Raw genomic sequence first — 17,423 nt, 5'->3', positions numbered from 1 at the left:
TGCACTTTAACGTTAAATGGTCCATCAGTTTCTCCGCACTCTGCAAGATCTTTACCTCAGTGAAAATGATGTGACAGCACATGGTTTTTACTTAACATTATACAGGTTGGAACATTTGGGTCAAGATTATCTTTTATATTAAACAGATGGAATTCGAAGGTCAACACATTTAAATGTGTTGACTTCAAAGGTCAACACATTTAAATAAATTTAATATAACATAAGAAAAACTACAAACTCAAAGGTGGTCAACTACGCAATAAGGTTTCAACCTACTAAGACATTATAACTAAACAGACCTAACTTCAAAAAGCACGTGTTTCACACGTTTCTTTTATACACAGTGGACTGGTCCAAGACAAACACAAGGGGGAACTGAACTGACAACAAAATTAAACCTCTAACAAACAAACGTATTGATATTAACACACAAATGGCCTATCAAATATACACAAATTAGAAACAATGAATTGTCTATCATTGAGGAAAAAAAATAAACAAAATGAGGATTAATGAGGAGATTTGATGTTGAAGTCCCCCCTTTCTCAATCCCCCTGAGGCCCCTCCCCCTTCCTCCTCAGAAGGGGCGGGGCTTAAAATACAACTTTATAAGGATTCGGGCCTTTTGATACGGAGTTTCGACAAACAAACAGAACGAAGGTAAGGCTTACTTTGGAAATTAAACCATGTGACATAATGTTAAATAAATTATGTACACTCTACCTAAAAACCAACGGTCTTAAATGTAATAAAGTTTGATTTATTTGAACTAAAAAACTATGTAGTGTGATTTATTCATGCTATTGTTTTCTAATCCCCTGCTAGCTCCAGTTTCATAATACAGATAGGGAAGAGGAATCAGTCTGTTTTTTTCCCTCACCTGTCCACCAGGTGCCCTCTGTCTGCTCCTGCTTTTTCCACCTGTGACTCATCCTGAACCCTCTGCCTCTTCCTGCCCTCCCAGCTGCTCCTCATCTCCAGTTAGTGTCTCTTTGTATTCACAAACCTGTTTTTTTGCCAGATTATAGTTATATGTTGGCAAGGTGATGTGATGTTTAAGCAGTTAAAGATTTCCTCTTTACAGAAGTTAATGTCTTCCTTAACATACTGAAGTACACACTTTATAGTAGGTGTCCTCAAACAACAGCTAATATCAGCTGTGAGTTGTCAATGTGCCTCTTTACCAGTTTAAATGAATGGCTTCATGTTTTGCAAAACAGTTATTTACCTGTTGGCAAGAGTTAAATAAGAAGATTCACTCACCTGTCCTATTTAATTTGGTGCCACAGCAAAGACCAATAGCTCAGCATAAAGACTAGAAACAACTGGCCGGCTCTGTTCAAAGGGTAAAACTCACTTGGTTGTTCTTCATATCTACCAACAACATATGATGCGTTATTTATTAGCGTTAGAGTTGCTTTTGTGCAGATTTTATACACCACTGACAGAGCTAGGCTGGCTATTTCCTGTCTTTAAAGTAAGCTAGCTAGCTAGGCCACATGTGCTACCTCTTTATCGGTTTAAAATAATGTCCTGATGTGCAAAACGATTATCTAATTGTTGGTAACTTTTACATGAGATCTCTATAACTCCCATATGTGTCCTTTTTATGAGCTATGAAGCCACAGCAAAGAGACTGATGGCTAAGCACAAACACTGAAACAGCTGGCCCTGCTCTGTTCGAAGGCTAAAACACACATACATAAATGTTAGATGTGGCAGATTTTGTTACCTTCGCACAGAGCCAGGCTAGCTGTTTCCAGTCTTCATGCTAAGCCAGCTATCTGCTGCTGGTGGCTTCACATTTAAATGACAAAAATGAGGGTTGTGTTAATTGTACTTTTAGCGATCAAAAAGAATCTGATGCTCAGGATATTATGGTTTTGCATGTAGAAACATAATGTTGAGACCTGACTGTAGCCTCAAATTTAAGAGGACTTAAAATCATCTCAAAGCAGGGGCTGTTGCCATAGAGAGATCCTTTACACCAAACCGACTAAACTGCAGTGACAGTAGTGGGGCCTTTCACCCAAAAAAGAAGAAAAAACCATGGCAGTTGTCCTCTCTCTCAGTGCCAACATGAAAAAAACAAAAAACTCATAGAGCAAACTGAATCTTCCCTTGCCATCAATGCAGGCAACTGTGTGCACTAAACAGCAGTAGCAGGATTAGCGTCTGTAAAAGGGAACACTTAAGTGGGCAAACTTTACAGTAACGTTTCAATGTGGCTACAATAAGAATGGATGAACCGAGGAGGACATAAAACTCTTGACACTAAGTAAGTAAGTTGATCCTTTCCTCTCTTAAATATGACTTTAGCTCTGCTCTTTAGTAGCTCGTGCACTAAAATATTATAGTAGCCTAGCTGTGTGTGTGTGTTGGCGTGAACCTGCACGTGGTCTATCAGGTCGAGAGTCAACACCTAATGAGTCTTCTAAGTTGTCAACATTTCTGTCATTATCGTGCATTTAAAAATGTATTTAAACTAAACTCAGTTTAAAACAAAATGAGGTCACACATGACGTAAACGTGTGTAACCCGTGCCTGCAGGTGAAGTACCTCTGGCTGCAGCTCCATGCATGTGTGTTTAGCTGCGGACCGTGTGAGCTCTGCTCTCGCTCCTGTATGTCAGCGAATCACTGCAGCACAATGGAGACGTGAGAAAACAGCGCTGTGTTTTATAAAATCACACCGCAACCGGTCCAGGAACTTTTTTTGCGCTCTTTTTCTTTTCCCCCCATCAACAGCTGCTAACGAGCTTCACCTCTGTTAGCTTTAATCATAAGTTATGGAAGTCGCTCCTTTATTTGTGTACCTGCTGAGCGTCTGTCTGCGCGTTTCTGTGGAGGCTGATTGGGAGTTATTGGACACTAATTTTACCTTCCCCGATGATGTAATCGACTACAAGGATCCCTGTAAAGCTGGTACAGTGCTTTTTACCTCCTCTATAACTTTATTCATCTCTGCATTTCATTTGGTGTGTGTCTGTGTTTGTGGACAAATGTTTAGGCCCTACTGTCTGATGCTAAAACCTTTCAGGTTAAATGTAGCTCCTAGTGATTAATTTAAGGTTAAAATGTATTATTCACAAATGCAAAGAATAACTTCTTATTACATTTTCATCTTGTTCATCTATTAACAATATAGTAACAATTTAATTAATTAATACTTTGCAGCAATGCCTAAACAACCATTGGGGACAAAATATTAAGATATTTTGGTCATGGAAAATCTGAAATAACATTCTATAAAACAAAACAAACCTTTAAGTCCTGTATTAATAGTTTTACTTCAAATTTAAGCAATGCATTATATTTTATAGTCCTATTAAAATATTTTCTGTCAACTCTTGACCTTCAATATAAAATGTTATGAAATATAGTGGTGTAAAAGGTGCAAAATTCTCCTTCGGAAAGAATGTAAAACAAGTACAGTAAATGCACTAAGGCTACTTCACATCTCTGCAAATAGCAAACCTGTAATTCTAATTTAAGGTTCAATAAGTTGCCTCATTTTTAATGAAACTTTTTAATATATTTTTTTCGGTACAGAACCTTAGTCTATGCACATAACCCAATTAATTTTAAGGCTTCCCAGTTATTGATAAAGAGCCGCTCCAATCCTACTTCTAACAGGAAGTACTGCAGGGAGCATCAGCTTCAAAATCACTAATACTTTCATTTTTCAAACTATTTTTAATGTATATAATTTACTGTTTTGGATGAAATTATATGACACACTATGTACTTGCAATTTTTCATGTGAATCTGCTTCGTAAGTCTACGATCTGATAAGACAAAAGAATGGCCCCTATAATGTTTCTGTGAAGGTTCTCAGTCATCCAGGTAATTCTAAGATTAATCCAAAAGGCAAAAACCAAGTCCAGGTGCCTTTTGGAGTAAGCTTAGAACCCTTATAATGTTATATTATTTGATCATTATTACCTATGCATGAAGGTGTAAAAATGCATTATACTTTACATGCTGGTGATATTGTAATTTATTGATCTTCAAAGTAGCTGCTGCTGAAACCAGTGCAGTAAGACGTGCAATATCTGCTCTGAAATGTCACAAATGGCAAATGTAAATGGGCTTAAAATGAATATACTCAAGCACAAGCTGCTAAAAATTCTACATGCATGAATGTATTTAGTGACATGCTACAAGTTAAAAGGATCAAAGGGTTGTATTAAAGGGGAGTACATGTTCACCTGTAGGAGAGACACATGCAATACAACATACTGTATTAGATTCCCAGACATAAAGAACACTGATGATATTTTAATGTCAGGTATAAAGAATTGTTATAAAACTTACAAACATACAAACATTGACTTTGGTTTGGGGCCCTCAGCTGGTTGGGGTCCCTTTTCACTTGTGACTTCTTAAACTTTAAAAACACACCACTCGTCTCCTCCTCGGCTGTTGCCTGGAGACCAGAGGTCAATGAGGCCGTGCCAGCTCGGTCCTCGGCTGGACGCCGGTGAAATCCCTCTGGCTTCAGGGCATGGGGTGCACGCTGCAGGGGTGACAGTCATTTACAGTCACCCTTTGCATGAGTGAGTTCACTTCAAAGGCCGACGCAGGGCCCGCTACGTCTTTTCATTTGGACTTTCAAAGACGGTTACATCACACGGCTAAATGAGGTATTTAATGGGAAAAACTGCAGAGAGCTGTTCTGCTTGACTCGTACAACATGAGATCCTGATTCATACAGGAAGTAATGTCATAATGATGGAAACAAAATGTTAATCCCACAGAGCGGAGAAAAATGGACCAAATGTGTGCGTGATGTCACAAACAAGTTTCAAAAGGAGGTTGTGAAGCCTGGATTTACAGTTTACAACTCAGTGACGTCTTTTGTTAGTAAAGCCAAAACATCCTAATTTGGGCGTCAGGATGACGACTGGTTGTCATTCAAGCAGACAGAGCTCATTAAGAAAACTTTATATATAAAGACAGATGTTCGGGTTTTCCAATTCACTTAAGCAAAGTTTGTTGGATCGAACTTCAGTATTTCACCACTAATCACTCCTGCTTATGGCAAGTTTGATCTCCACCTGCTAAAGTTGAAATACCTAAAATGAATCATCTTTCTCAGACATAGTTATTAGTAGCTATTAAGTTGCAAACTTTTCCTGCTATTGCTGCTTTTATCTTCCTGTTTGCGTGTGAGGCTGCGGACTCTGTTAGAGAACAAAAAAGTCCAATAAGTATGGTGGAAGAAGTATTCAGATCCTTATAGGAAAGGTAAAAGCAGAAATGCAACACCATAATGATGCTCAATTACAAGTAAAGTCCTGCATTCAAGAGATATTTTGCTCAATTGTACTTAAAGTATTAAAATGCAGGATGACATACTGTATATTAACATACTAAAAAACTCTTGTTAGAATCACATTGTAGCGGGCCGCATATACAGAGTACTCGATGCAGCGGTTGTGACTCCCACCATCAGCACTTTGCCACCTGTCATCCCCGCTCTCTCTTCCCTGTTTCGAGACTATCCACCATCCTCTCTCTCTCTCAATAAAGGCATAAAAAGGCCCGAAAAATATTTTTAAAATATCACAATGTAAATGACCAAAATACATTATTAAATATTTTTATTTACATGTGTGATAAGAAGCTATTAGTCTGTCTCTAGGGTGTACCCTGCCTCTCGCCCAATGACAGCTGGGATGGGCTCCAGCAGCCCTGCAACCCTTAACAGGATAAGCTATATAGATAATGGATCGATTGACGGATAAGAACCTGTACCTATATGTGTCAGATAAATATAGTTGAGTTAAAAATGCACTGCACTTATGTACAGCACCTTGAATGAATGTATTAAATTAGTTTCCAACAGGAAGTAATCATCTGTGTCATTTACTGTCTATGTTACGGAGAGCGTTGGTGCTTAGTCAGTTTGTGTGTCAAAGGGCAAAATGAATTCATGATTCTGTTGTGCTCATTCTCTCAGCACAACAACTCAAACTTTGTCATTTACTGATGCTGTGGAAAAGCCTGACCTGAAACAAACAAAACAATAGTGCTCAGTGGATAATCAAAATCCATATGGTGTACCAAACCTGTTTAAAAAAATGCATTGCTTCATCTTTGCTCTAATGTAGAGGACTTCACTCCCGGGTTAATCAGTTGCTCAGCATTTAAGGTCAGATTTCTACAGAAAATATGCAAAAGAAAACTCACTTAAAGCAGGTTTGTATATAGTATATCCCTGCTTATTGTCCAAAGCAATGTGTTGCAATAGTGCTCTGTAATTTTGGGCAGACATCTATAGGTGACTCATATAAAGCTCTGGTCACAATGGTTCTGCACAAAATGCTGAGCGTACTGTAGGTCGCTGTTTCAGGAGCTATTCAGCAACATTGCAAAGTCCAGCACAGTGAGATCACAATACTGTAAAGTATTCAGGTCACATCTTCATTCTGTAAAATGACTCAGCAGTTGGACGGTCCTGTATTCAGGAGGTGTGTTTGCTGATCAAACAGACACATGGAGCCCTGTTCAGGCCTCTTTTCAGGACAGAGATATGCATCTACAGACAGTAAAACATGGAGGGAGATTTGAAGAAACCTTTACGAAAAGTTTCAGTTTAAACCGGTTCTGTTTTACTAAAGAGGGATTCATTTAGCTCACCGCTCTCACACCATAATTCTGCAGCATATTTTTGGCTGATGAGTGCGAGCTAGCGAGCTAATATTTGTTAAGTTTGTGGAACAGCATAATAATAATTATGCTATGCATAATAATAAACAGCAATCATTTTAAAAAATATTTAAAGATTTAATTTTGTACTTACACTTTACCTACAGAAGTTGTATAACGTTAGTTTTTGGATGACATTTGCTGAGAGTTGGATGAGAGGATAAATTCGATAGCAATCAGCTACAGTTAGCGAATATGTAGCTTAGCCTAGCAAGAAAACTAGAAACAGGGAAAGAGCTAGCTTGGCTCTGTCCGAAGGGTTAAAATAATTATATTAGCACTTTTAAAAACCATTAATTAACAACTTTACCCTACCATTTAAAAGCCTTCATTAAAACAAAGTGTGTTTTATACACATTCGTATTTTTGTGATTAAAACAAATGAGACAACGTTAGCTAGCTAGCTTGCTCCCACTTCCGGTATTTTGGCTAGGCTCAACACCTGCTAGCTGTAGCTTCATCCTTCATGAACAGGTATGTAAGTGGTATTGCTTCTAACAGAGCTAATTTTAAAGCTCTTTTTTTATCACAACTGTACAATTACTGATGGTTTCTCTAGTACCGTATGTATAGTACCTTAAGTAGCCTATGTAGAAATGAGCAGAACATAGCATATTGTGTTTTTTTGACATCATTTTATCTTTATGTCTGTATTGTTTATCATTGTGTTTATCTGTTTGCTCCAGCTGCCTTTTGGGGAGATATTGCCCTCGATGAAGATGACCTCCGCATGTTCAAAGAAGCCCACAGAGGTGATGATGCACAGCATGCTGTCCAGACAAACCACACAGACTCAGGTATCAAAGCAAGAAAACTGACGTACTGTTTATTGAGTTAATATAAAGGGGATGATGGTCACTGCTGATTTTTCATGCATTAATTAACAGGTAACAGCTCCACTTCTGCTGAGAGTGTCAGGACTCACAGGGCTGCAGACAGACGGAGTCTTCGTCGTCTGAGGAGAGCGGCCACCTCCAGACCTGAGCGAGTGTGGCCAGACGGCATCATCCCGTATGTCATCAGTGGGAATTTCACTGGTGAGTTCTTGATGAAAACAAAAAATCCTCGTGTGCTACGTCGAGCTAAAGTTCGATTGCTGCCATGTGAGGTTTTGACTGGCTGAAACCAGGTCAACCTTTCATTTCTTTCAGGCAGTCAGCGGGCCATTTTCCGTCAGGCCATGCGTCACTGGGAAAAACACACCTGTGTAACATTCACCGAGAGGACGACTGAAGAAAGCTACATTGTCTTCACCTACCGACCTTGTGGGTGAGTTGGGTACTCTTTAACTATTTTTTATACAGATAAGAGATGTTACCTCTTACGCTGTTAATGCAGCAATACAGAGCTTACGTCAGTTCGTTTGTCCGTTCAGTACACTGTAAGGTTATTAGAAGATTTTATTAGTCGGCTTTTCTCCCAGTTTATTAGTTGTGTTTTTTCTGTTCAGTAAGTGCTCCAGGATGTGTACCTAATCAGTGTCACCCCCTGCAGGTGTTGCTCGTACGTGGGCAGGAGAGGCGGCGGCCCTCAGGCAATCTCTATAGGAAAGAACTGTGATAAGTTCGGCATTGTGGTCCATGAACTCGGCCACGTGATCGGCTTCTGGCATGAGCACACGCGCCCTGACCGTGACGAGCATGTGAGCATCATTAGAGACAACATCCAACCAGGTACTGCTTACTCTGTGTCGACATTAATAACAGTTCAAACACGAGCGTGCTCCCAGTGTTTCTCATTGATGATGTGTGTATGACTAGGACAGGAGTATAACTTTCTGAAGATGGAGCCAGACGAGGTGGACTCACTTGGGGAGGTGTACGACTTTGGCAGCATCATGCATTATGCAAGGAATACATTTTCCAGGTTGGCATGTGCTCCACATTTCCTTTCCTGAAGTTATTTTTGTGCTAAATCGACTGTGAGGTTTTCATCGCTTTTTTTTCCCTGGTGAAAGTAACTTAATGTCACACACACACACACACACTTGTTTTCAGGCCTGCTCTGGTTTACATTAACAGGTCATAAAGCAGCTGCTCAGCAGTGATTTGGGGTGAAATGTGTTGCTCAAGAACCTTATTGTTCAGTACTGGTGATTCACTCTGTCCACCTCGCCTGTATATTTGAACTGGCAACACAGAGTGCCCCAGTCTGCGTCTGATTGGAGAGAGAAAATTAGAAGGAAAGAGACACTTTTGTTATTACTTTATGTCAGCTGTACGCGGTCTTATCGACTTTAAAGGGGGGGTATTTGCTAATTTCAAGCTTCATATTTCACTCTGTGATACCTGTGGAGTAGCTGAGAATAATTTACAGTTAAAAAAACTCCTCATTGTTCTCACACTGGTACTCTGTGCAGGCCCTCATACAGCCTCTGCCTGAAACGACTCAGTCAGCTCTGTCCCTTTAAGAAACCCCGCCCCTACAAGCACACTTTCTTGTGATTGGCCAGCTCTCTGAAGGCTGCAATTTGTGACGTCACAAAAAAAACTGTGTGAAACCTGGCGTTCACAGCAGCTTCACCCACGTTTAGTCTGGACATCCAACATTGTAACATTATATATATGTTTTAAAATGTGAAACAGTATACTTGCAAAATTTGAAGAGGGGGTATTATGCTGTCAGCTTTCAGGCTCATTTTTTGCCCTTGCAGTTATTTAAAATCAGGAATTTAAGGACTCTGCAGACACAGCTGCCCTCCAGGTTCTGACCTCCACGTCGTCCATTAATTCCTGATAATGCACACCTCTCCATTATCACTTAAATATACCACTAATAACAGTACTACAGTAAACAAACAGGGTTTATGTTCATTTGGAGAAGCCTGCATTGAGTTCAGCCACACCACATGAAAGAATCTGTAACTACTAACTAATATCATGCTGCACAATCAGCTGTTCTAAACTGACCTGCTGTTTATCCCTTTATTCATCTCTGCTAAACAGCTCCATAGGAAACCTCAGGGGATTAGATTCTTTATTGTCACAGAAATGGTTTCACACTAGTCTCTCTTTCATGTCTGTCTCGTGCACGTTGTCGCCCCGTTGCTTTTTCTCTGTTGCTTTTGGATTTGTACCTCCATCGCCGCTTTGCTAGTCTGGGTCATGGAGGCAAGCCAAGCTAAATAAAGGCCTGGCAACCCAGGCTTTGTTGAACAATTTGGGCTGGAGTGGCCTTTTTCTCTGGCATTCAGGAGCGGGCTCCACTGAGCCGCCTGGCACCGTCCAAAGGCCCCATTCAGAGCGCTCTGTTTGCACATGCCTGTCATTCATGGGTGCATCACCATGGGAACTGTGCAAGAGGGAGTTCAAACCCCAGGGAGAGATTATCAGAATCAATAAAGTATCAAGGTGTTGAACAGGAGTCGGATCTGAAAGGAATCCTGTCCTCACCACGGGTCATTAGTTTGGTTTGATTTCTTGTTCGGGCCTCTTGTGCTGTGACTGATTATTGAATCATTAGTTCCCCGTGTTCATTCTGAAGAAGTGAAGTGGTCCTGTTTGGGATTTGTCTGCCACAGAGGCATCTTCTTAGACACGATCTTACCCCGTTATGATGTCAACGGAGTCAGGCCACCTATCGGACAGAGGACCAGGCTCAGCAAAGGGGACATAGCACAAGCTCGCAAACTCTACAAGTGCGCAAGTAAGATGTATTATATGTGTACAAAATATTATATTAAAATGATTATACCCATAAAAACACATGTTGACTTCTGTCATTTGAAAGTACTAGCTAAAGCGACAACGATAAAAAATAGTTTATTTATTATAGGTCTTTTATGTCAGCGGCATTTATAGTGCAACCATGTGTGTGTGATGGTGTGTGGTTGTTTCAGGGTGTGGGGACAGCCTGCAGGAGAGTTCTGGAAACTTCTCGTCTCCTGGATATCCGAACGGTTACTCTGCGTACGCCCACTGTGTGTGGAGGATTTCTGTCACTCCTGGAGAGAAGGTGAGTGATGACAATTATGAGACTGTGCTAAACAACTAACCAAATGTATCACCTTACTGGCTTATTGAATATAATTTATCAGCATGTGCTGTATGTTTTAGGCATGTTGCCTAGCTTTAACATCAATCAGCAGGTAAATCAATGATATAAAGGATAATACGTTTCTAAGGGTTCATTTTTGTTTAAAACCATGAATTTTCTTCAATAACACACAGCTACAGAAAAAAATAAGACCACTGCAAAAATGTTTTTTCTCTGTTTAAAATGAACAGAATACAAATGTTTTAGCTTAGGAAGAGGTCAGAGATAAATGGTGGAATAACCTGGTCTTTAATTACAGCTTTCATGCGTCTTGGTATGCTCTCCACCGGTCTGTCACATTGCTGTTGGGTGACGTTTTGCCACTCAAGACGGAGTAGCAAAAATTCAAGCAGCTCTGCTTTGTTCGATGTCTTGTCCATCTTCCTCTTGATGACGTTCATAAGGTTAGGGGGTCAGGGTTAGGCCGGCCATGACATGAAGAGAGAGATGCTGATTTAAGGAAGATGGTCTCGTATTTTATTCCGGAGCTGTATGTTGAATAATTAATTGTTAATACAGAACATGGCTGGCTCAATACTTGTTGCCACTTTTCAAACTTAAGAGGTTTAACACTGTGTTGCTGTAATTTATGTCTCTCTCACAAAGAGAGATAGATGTTAAATCTTGATACCAAATCTCTCCTCCCTCTGTGTCTTCTGTCTCTTAGATCGTCCTGAACTTCACCTCCGTGGACCTCTTCAGGAGTCACTTGTGTTGGTACGACCACGTGGAGGTCCGAGACGGGTTCTGGAGGAAAGCTCCCCTGAAAGGTTTCTAACTTTGATTCACGCTTGAGCTCATTCAGATAAACATGATATCATATGTTGCAGACAACAGTAAGACACCTTTATTACAAACTGTACAGTGCGATTGTTTATCTATGTACTCTGGCAGGACGATTTTGTGGCGACACACTCCCTGATCCGATCACCTCGACCGACAGTCAGCTGTGGATCGAGTTCAGAAGCAGCAGCAGCTGGGTGGGCAAAGGCTTCTCAGCAGTCTATGAAGGTACAACATTAAGGATATCTGGATTTTTAATATGCACTTACATGTGCTACATTCTTATTGCAGCAGGTTTTACAGCATAATTTAGACAATAGATGGAGTCTCACTTCTCACCTCCTGTGCAGCGATCTGTGGGGGAGAGGTGAAGCGGGACAGCGGCCAGATCCAATCACCCAATTACCCTGATGACTACCTATCCAACAAAGTGTGTGTGTGGAAAATCACAGTCGAAGAGGGTTACGACGTTGGCCTCGCCTTTCAGTCATTTGATGTGAGTTCACTTTTATTTTTATTTGTTACATACTCAGATAACAGGCAAATATCTCCAGGAATAATAACCAAATCCTTGGAAAGCTTTGTAAAGCCAACATAAGCAGCAACTGGCCAAAAGATTTATATGAGATTTATTGTCCAATGACATTTTATTGACCTTCTTCTTCTTTGCCTGCAGATTGAGCGACATGACAGCTGTGCCTACGACTACGTGGAGGTGAGGGATGGCAGCTCAGAGAGCAGCCCTCTGCTCGGCCGTTTCTGCGGCTACGACAAACCTGACGACATCAAAAGCGGCTCCAACCAGCTCTGGCTGAAGTTTGTGTCCGACGGATCTGTCAACAAAGCCGGGTTTGCAGCCAACTTCTTTAAAGGTAGGTCGCTTCACTGACAGACTTCCAGCTGTTCAAAGAAAATCTGCTTCTGGACTGAATCTGTCGATGTAACGTTTGATGCTAGAGATGGACGAGTGCTCGAGACCTGACAACGGTCACTGCCAGCAGCGCTGTCTGAACACGCTGGGCAGCTACAGATGTGCCTGTGACCCCGGATTTGAGCTGGCAGCTGACAGACGCAGCTGCGAGAGTGAGTGTCACATTTACATAATACTCATACACAACATTAGAATACCACTACTTCAAATTACGAAGCAGCCCTTTTTGTCTGCTTTGTTTTTGTTAATTTATAAGACTCCAGTCTGCAACGGGCTAGCTGAGCTTAGCTTAGCTTAAACACTGGAAACAAGGGGAAACAGCTAGCATGCCTCTGTCTGAAGTAAAAATAAAAGGCCATCAGCGCCTGTGTTCTGCTGCTTTTGGTCTCTGTGCTTATATAACCTAAAAAGCTGCTAGCTGTAGCTTCATATTTAGCCTACAAACATGAGAATGATGTGGATCCTCTCATCAAACCATCAGCCATCTGCTCACTCTTTCTTGACACACTGCTTTCCTGTCATCTGTTCCTTGCTTTTTGATGAGACCCACTTCTATACCTGCATCCACCTGTAGTCTCTCACTCTATTATGTGGTAGTGCTTGCTTGTGAGGAGTGACATGTCAGAGTTAAAGCCAAATATGAATGCTGTGCATATTCTACCTTCACATGATCCACTGAATGTGAATTTGCCTGTTAATTTCTCTTCTACCACAAGAGGGCAGCGCTGCCTCACTGTAGCTTCTTTTCAGCCTTGACAATCTGACACTACACTGATTGATAAATCCAGACCTGTGGTTTTTAGAGTGCGGTCTTGAGACTATTTTGGTCATGAGTTTTAGACGCCTTCTGTAACACAATGTCTTAAAGCAAAGATCTTATCGGATGAGGGGCTGTGGGACAAAATCCTATTAAATTGGGGTCCTTGGTCTAATTTGTGTCAGTTTAAATAACTGGTTAAAGAATGCACATCTTCACACCATTTAGTAAATGTATGGTATGTAAGTGTTTAACACTTTTGCCACTAAAATCCGTGCTCGCTCCCCCCAGCAGCTGCCTGTGGCGGGATCATCACCAAGCTCAACGGCTCCCTCACCACCCCTGGGTGGCCCAAAGAATACCCTCCAAACAAGAACTGTGTGTGGCAGCTGGTTGCTCCCGTCCAGTACCGAATCACTCTGGTGTTTGACGTGTTCGAGACGGAAGGAAACGATGTAAGCAGTATAAATGAACAGGAAGCATATCAACGTCTTTTAGGCAAAATTCCTGATAGTTTACATTTATAGCAAGTAAAGTTTTCAAGTGTTTACCCTCAGGTGTGTAAGTATGACTATGTGGAGGTGCGCAGTGGGTTGAGCTCAGACTCAAAGCTTCATGGGAAGTTCTGCGGAGCGGAGAAACCCGACGTCATCACCTCCCAACGCAACAACATGCGGATTGAGTTCAAGTCTGATAACACCGTCTCCAAGAGGGGCTTCAAGGCTCACTTCTTCTCTGGTGAGTCATACAGAGGGAAAGTATTTAGGAAGTACTCAGGAGATAAGTACGGAGGAAGTGTGAGGTAGTGTCCCGATCGGGCGAAGTAAGCAAAACAATCGGCCCACTCCAACAGTACTGCAGATAGCCGGCTCCTGACACCAGCATGACAGCAGTCACACTTTGCTCCCTGGAAAGCTTAGACGAAATAAAGCAGGATTCACATTTACTGTTTTTATTTGCTCTAATAAGTTTTATAAAGAATAATTCATTGCAAATGTGCTATAAGTCTGAATTATATGGAGAGTACTTAACGACGTACCAGCTTTAATAATTACCGCATTAGTACTCACACACTCCACGGTGGAAGGACCGCGGTGCGATTTTCTCAGTTACCATCTGTCAGGTCAGACTGTTAGCATTTTAAAGACGTGGCGGTTCAGTGTTCCGATGCAGTGTCCTGGGGGACTGGGGGACTGTGGGCTCGTTATTTTCGGACATTACACTTGTACTTTTAAGCCATTTTTTCCAGACGATCACTGTGTCTCTTCATCTTTCATCCTCATGGCACTATAGTTGTGAGTGACGGCTAGCCTCGGTCATGAGGGGTACACTCGCTTTACAGATAAGTGGCGCCATGTAATGTTGTGAACATACAGTATATTGGCCTTTGAAAGCCTAGACCCTGAATATAAGTCGATCCCACTTTTTTAGATGTTTATCAAAGGGGAAAAAAACTTGTTATATTGGGACCAATGCGGTATTTATAATATCAATATCATTTTTTAATACATGTTATATTTAACCAAACAGCATGTTGATCGCCCATGTAAAAAAACATATGAACGCATATGTTGTAATTCTAAGCTTAATATTAAACCCTGACAAATGGCCAATTTGTTTTATTCTGTATTTTTATTTATTTCTTCACCACGAAATCACAGCCACATAAAAGTGGATACATGTGGTAAACCAAACTGTTAAGTCCAAGAAATGTTCAGCTCAGGAATGATCCAGGGTTGTGGGTCGTGACCTTTGTGTCTGCAAATGGGCCTTTAAATAACAGCTAAGTATTTTCTACCAGTTTTCTGCAGCCTATTGTGACATGTCCATGTGATTTAAAAGGGGGCGCTATTTTAATTCTTCCACAGATATCGACGAGTGCTCCAAAGACAACGGGGGCTGCCAGCACGAATGTGTGAACACCTTCGGGAGCTACAGCTGCCAGTGCCGCAGCGGCTTCATGCTGCACGATAACAGGCACGACTGCAAGGAAGGTACAGTGTGCGTCTCTGCTGTCCAGTCAGGTGGTTTATTTAAAGGGTCAGTTCAACATAAATATTCTACAAAGTCTGAATAACATTTGTGTTTAACATTTTGATTTTGATTTTAAACCACCACCTACTCTATCAGATCTTCACCACTGACCTCAGCGTGGAGGCTTATCAAAGGAACTACTTACAGCCACTGTTAACTCGCAGAATTGGGAATTCCCCAATGAGTGTTAAAGTGTGGAAAGATTTAGTTGTTCTTTAATTTTCCTTCACTTTTAATGGACGCCTATTCAAGGGAAAACACGCCAGAGGGTGTTTGTGTTGGAGCAGAGGAAATGACGCGATGCAGCTCTTATTGTTGTGCTCTGAAATGTTCTTTTGTTTTGTTTCTCAGCGGGCTGCGATCATGTTGTAAACACAGTGTCTGGCACTATAAGCAGCCCGAACTGGCCTGATAGATATCCCAGCAAGAAGGCCTGCACCTGGTCCCTGTCCACCACCCCGGGCCATCGAGTCAAACTCGTACGTCAGTGGATGAGTTCTCGGTTTAATTTAAGTTCGTCATGACCAAAATTAAAGACCTGAGAAGCAGTCAGCAAGATTACTCATTGCTTTTTACAATGACTCTCAGGTTTTCAACGAGGTCGACATGGAGGCGCATCTGGAGTGTGCGTACGATCACCTGGAGATCTACGACGGGAGAGACACTCGCGCCCCGAGTTTGGGACGCTTCTGTGGCGCCAAAAAACCCTCTCCTGTCATTTCAAGCGGCAACAAAATGTTCCTGCGTTTCTTCTCGGACAACTCGGTGCAGAAGAGAGGCTTTGAGGCCTCGTACGCAGCAGGTGGGCAGTGAACAATAAAGTAACTTTTCCACACCTAAAATTGGACATTGGGGAAAGAATAGACGACTAAAAAAGGGTTCTGCTTTCTGCTGTGTTTAGAGGGCTGAATTCTTTCCCTACTTTTACGAGTTCCTCTTTCTGACCCTCTAATTTTGTGGTTGTGAATTCCCAGAATGCGGAGGAAGCCTGAAAGCCGAGGTCAAGACAAAAGATCTCTACTCTCACGCCCAGTTCGGAGATAACAACTATCCCAGCGGGTCGGACTGCCTGTGGGTGGTCTCCGCTGAGAAGGGGTATGGAGTGGAGATCATCTTCCAAGTGTTTGAGATCGAGGAGGAGGCGGACTGCGGGTACGATTACGTGGAGCTGTATGACGGTGCTGACGTGAAGTCTCCCAGGCTGGGGCGATACTGTGGATCTGGGGTAAGACTACAAATATCCCTCTTGTGAAAAACAACATTAAACTTTATTTTTGATCAATTCCTCTCCGTCCTTTTTTCTCCAAGGCCCCGGAGGAGGTCTACTCAGCAGGGGACGCCATCATTCTAAAGTTTCACTCGGACGACAGCATCAATAAAAAAGGTTTTCACGTACGCTACACGAGCACAAAGTTCCAGGACACGTTACACACCAGCAAGTGACTCTCTTAAAAACTACCCCCAAAAACCTAAATGGAGACTTCACCCCTAACATTTAGTGGGACACACCCCGTTTCCAGGCGAGGAGTGAATGCATGGCTCGACACCACAAACACCAACCCACATACTTCACACACACACACACACATGTCAGAGTGAAGCCATGCAGAGAGACTGCATCTTTGCTCTGCTTTATTATAGAGCTTTATAGGATGAGAGGCGAGGACTAGTGTGCAGTGATTATTTTGAGTCATTACGTCATAGAGCCGCGTTAAAGATATGAACTGTATATATGGCGATATTGTTGTTTTTTTATCTTCTGTGTCACTTTTTACTGTCTGGAGTTGAAAGTTGGGCCACTTTTAATGAATGTAATGCACTTTGTTGTGTTATATATCTGGAGACATGGACCTATTGATGACGAGTATAAAGGAGAAGAAAAAATCGAATATGTTGAAGCTCAGTTTTTATATTGTTTAACATGTTTTCTAAAAGGCCTTTGATTTACACCTACTTTAGTTTCCTTGCTGTCTTCTGGCTGGGGTCTTTGTCTGATAAATCTCAGACTTCATGCTGATCAGAGCGAAATTCCCACACTGACCTTGTAGAGCAACTAAACACCAGCTGAAAGTCTTGATTTTGTCTCAGCCAGTGATTTTATTTCTTAACTCTAATGATATATAAGGGCCTGTGTCTACTAACAGCGCTGTTTGCGCTTGCAGCGATGCTT

General features: G+C 41.6%; 1 protein-coding gene across 1 annotated transcript; it reads left to right on the top strand.

Moving 5' to 3' along the window:
* Window positions 1–2,788: 2,788 nt before the first annotated feature.
* LOC138601909 (bone morphogenetic protein 1-like) lies at window positions 2,789–16,951 on the top strand. The gene is made up of 20 exons (XM_069673211.1): window positions 2,789–2,924; window positions 7,400–7,510; window positions 7,601–7,750; window positions 7,865–7,982; window positions 8,208–8,386; window positions 8,474–8,579; window positions 10,234–10,358; window positions 10,552–10,667; window positions 11,416–11,518; window positions 11,643–11,759; window positions 11,882–12,027; window positions 12,208–12,403; window positions 12,489–12,614; window positions 13,511–13,674; window positions 13,777–13,957; window positions 15,088–15,213; window positions 15,605–15,732; window positions 15,842–16,055; window positions 16,228–16,478; window positions 16,562–16,951. Exons 1-20 carry the CDS (start codon window positions 2,789–2,791, stop codon window positions 16,694–16,696), a joined length of 2,928 nt encoding a protein of 975 aa, XP_069529312.1. The 3' UTR covers window positions 16,697–16,951.
* Window positions 16,952–17,423: the final 472 nt, after the last annotated feature.

This window comes from Semicossyphus pulcher, unplaced genomic scaffold, assembly GCF_022749685.1.
Source record: "Semicossyphus pulcher isolate SPU_LCO1_2020_fin unplaced genomic scaffold, fSemPul1.0.p SCAF_22, whole genome shotgun sequence".
In the NCBI taxonomy this organism is placed as follows: domain Eukaryota; kingdom Metazoa; phylum Chordata; class Actinopteri; order Labriformes; family Labridae; genus Semicossyphus; species Semicossyphus pulcher.
The sequence above is the reverse complement of the archived record's forward strand: the minus strand, read 5'-3'. Positions and strand labels throughout refer to the sequence as shown.

Excerpts from the sequence above, each read along its gene's own strand:
- LOC138601909 (XM_069673211.1), top strand. The coding sequence starts at position 2,789 with ATGGAAGTCGCTCCTTTATTTGTGTACCTGCTGAGCGTCTGTCTGCGC. Across the intron at positions 7,511-7,600 it reads GACAAACCACACAGACTCAG|GTAACAGCTCCACTTCTGCT; the intron begins GTATCAAAGCAA and ends ATTAATTAACAG. Across the intron at positions 16,056-16,227 it reads TGAGGCCTCGTACGCAGCAG|AATGCGGAGGAAGCCTGAAA; the intron begins GTGGGCAGTGAA and ends GTGAATTCCCAG.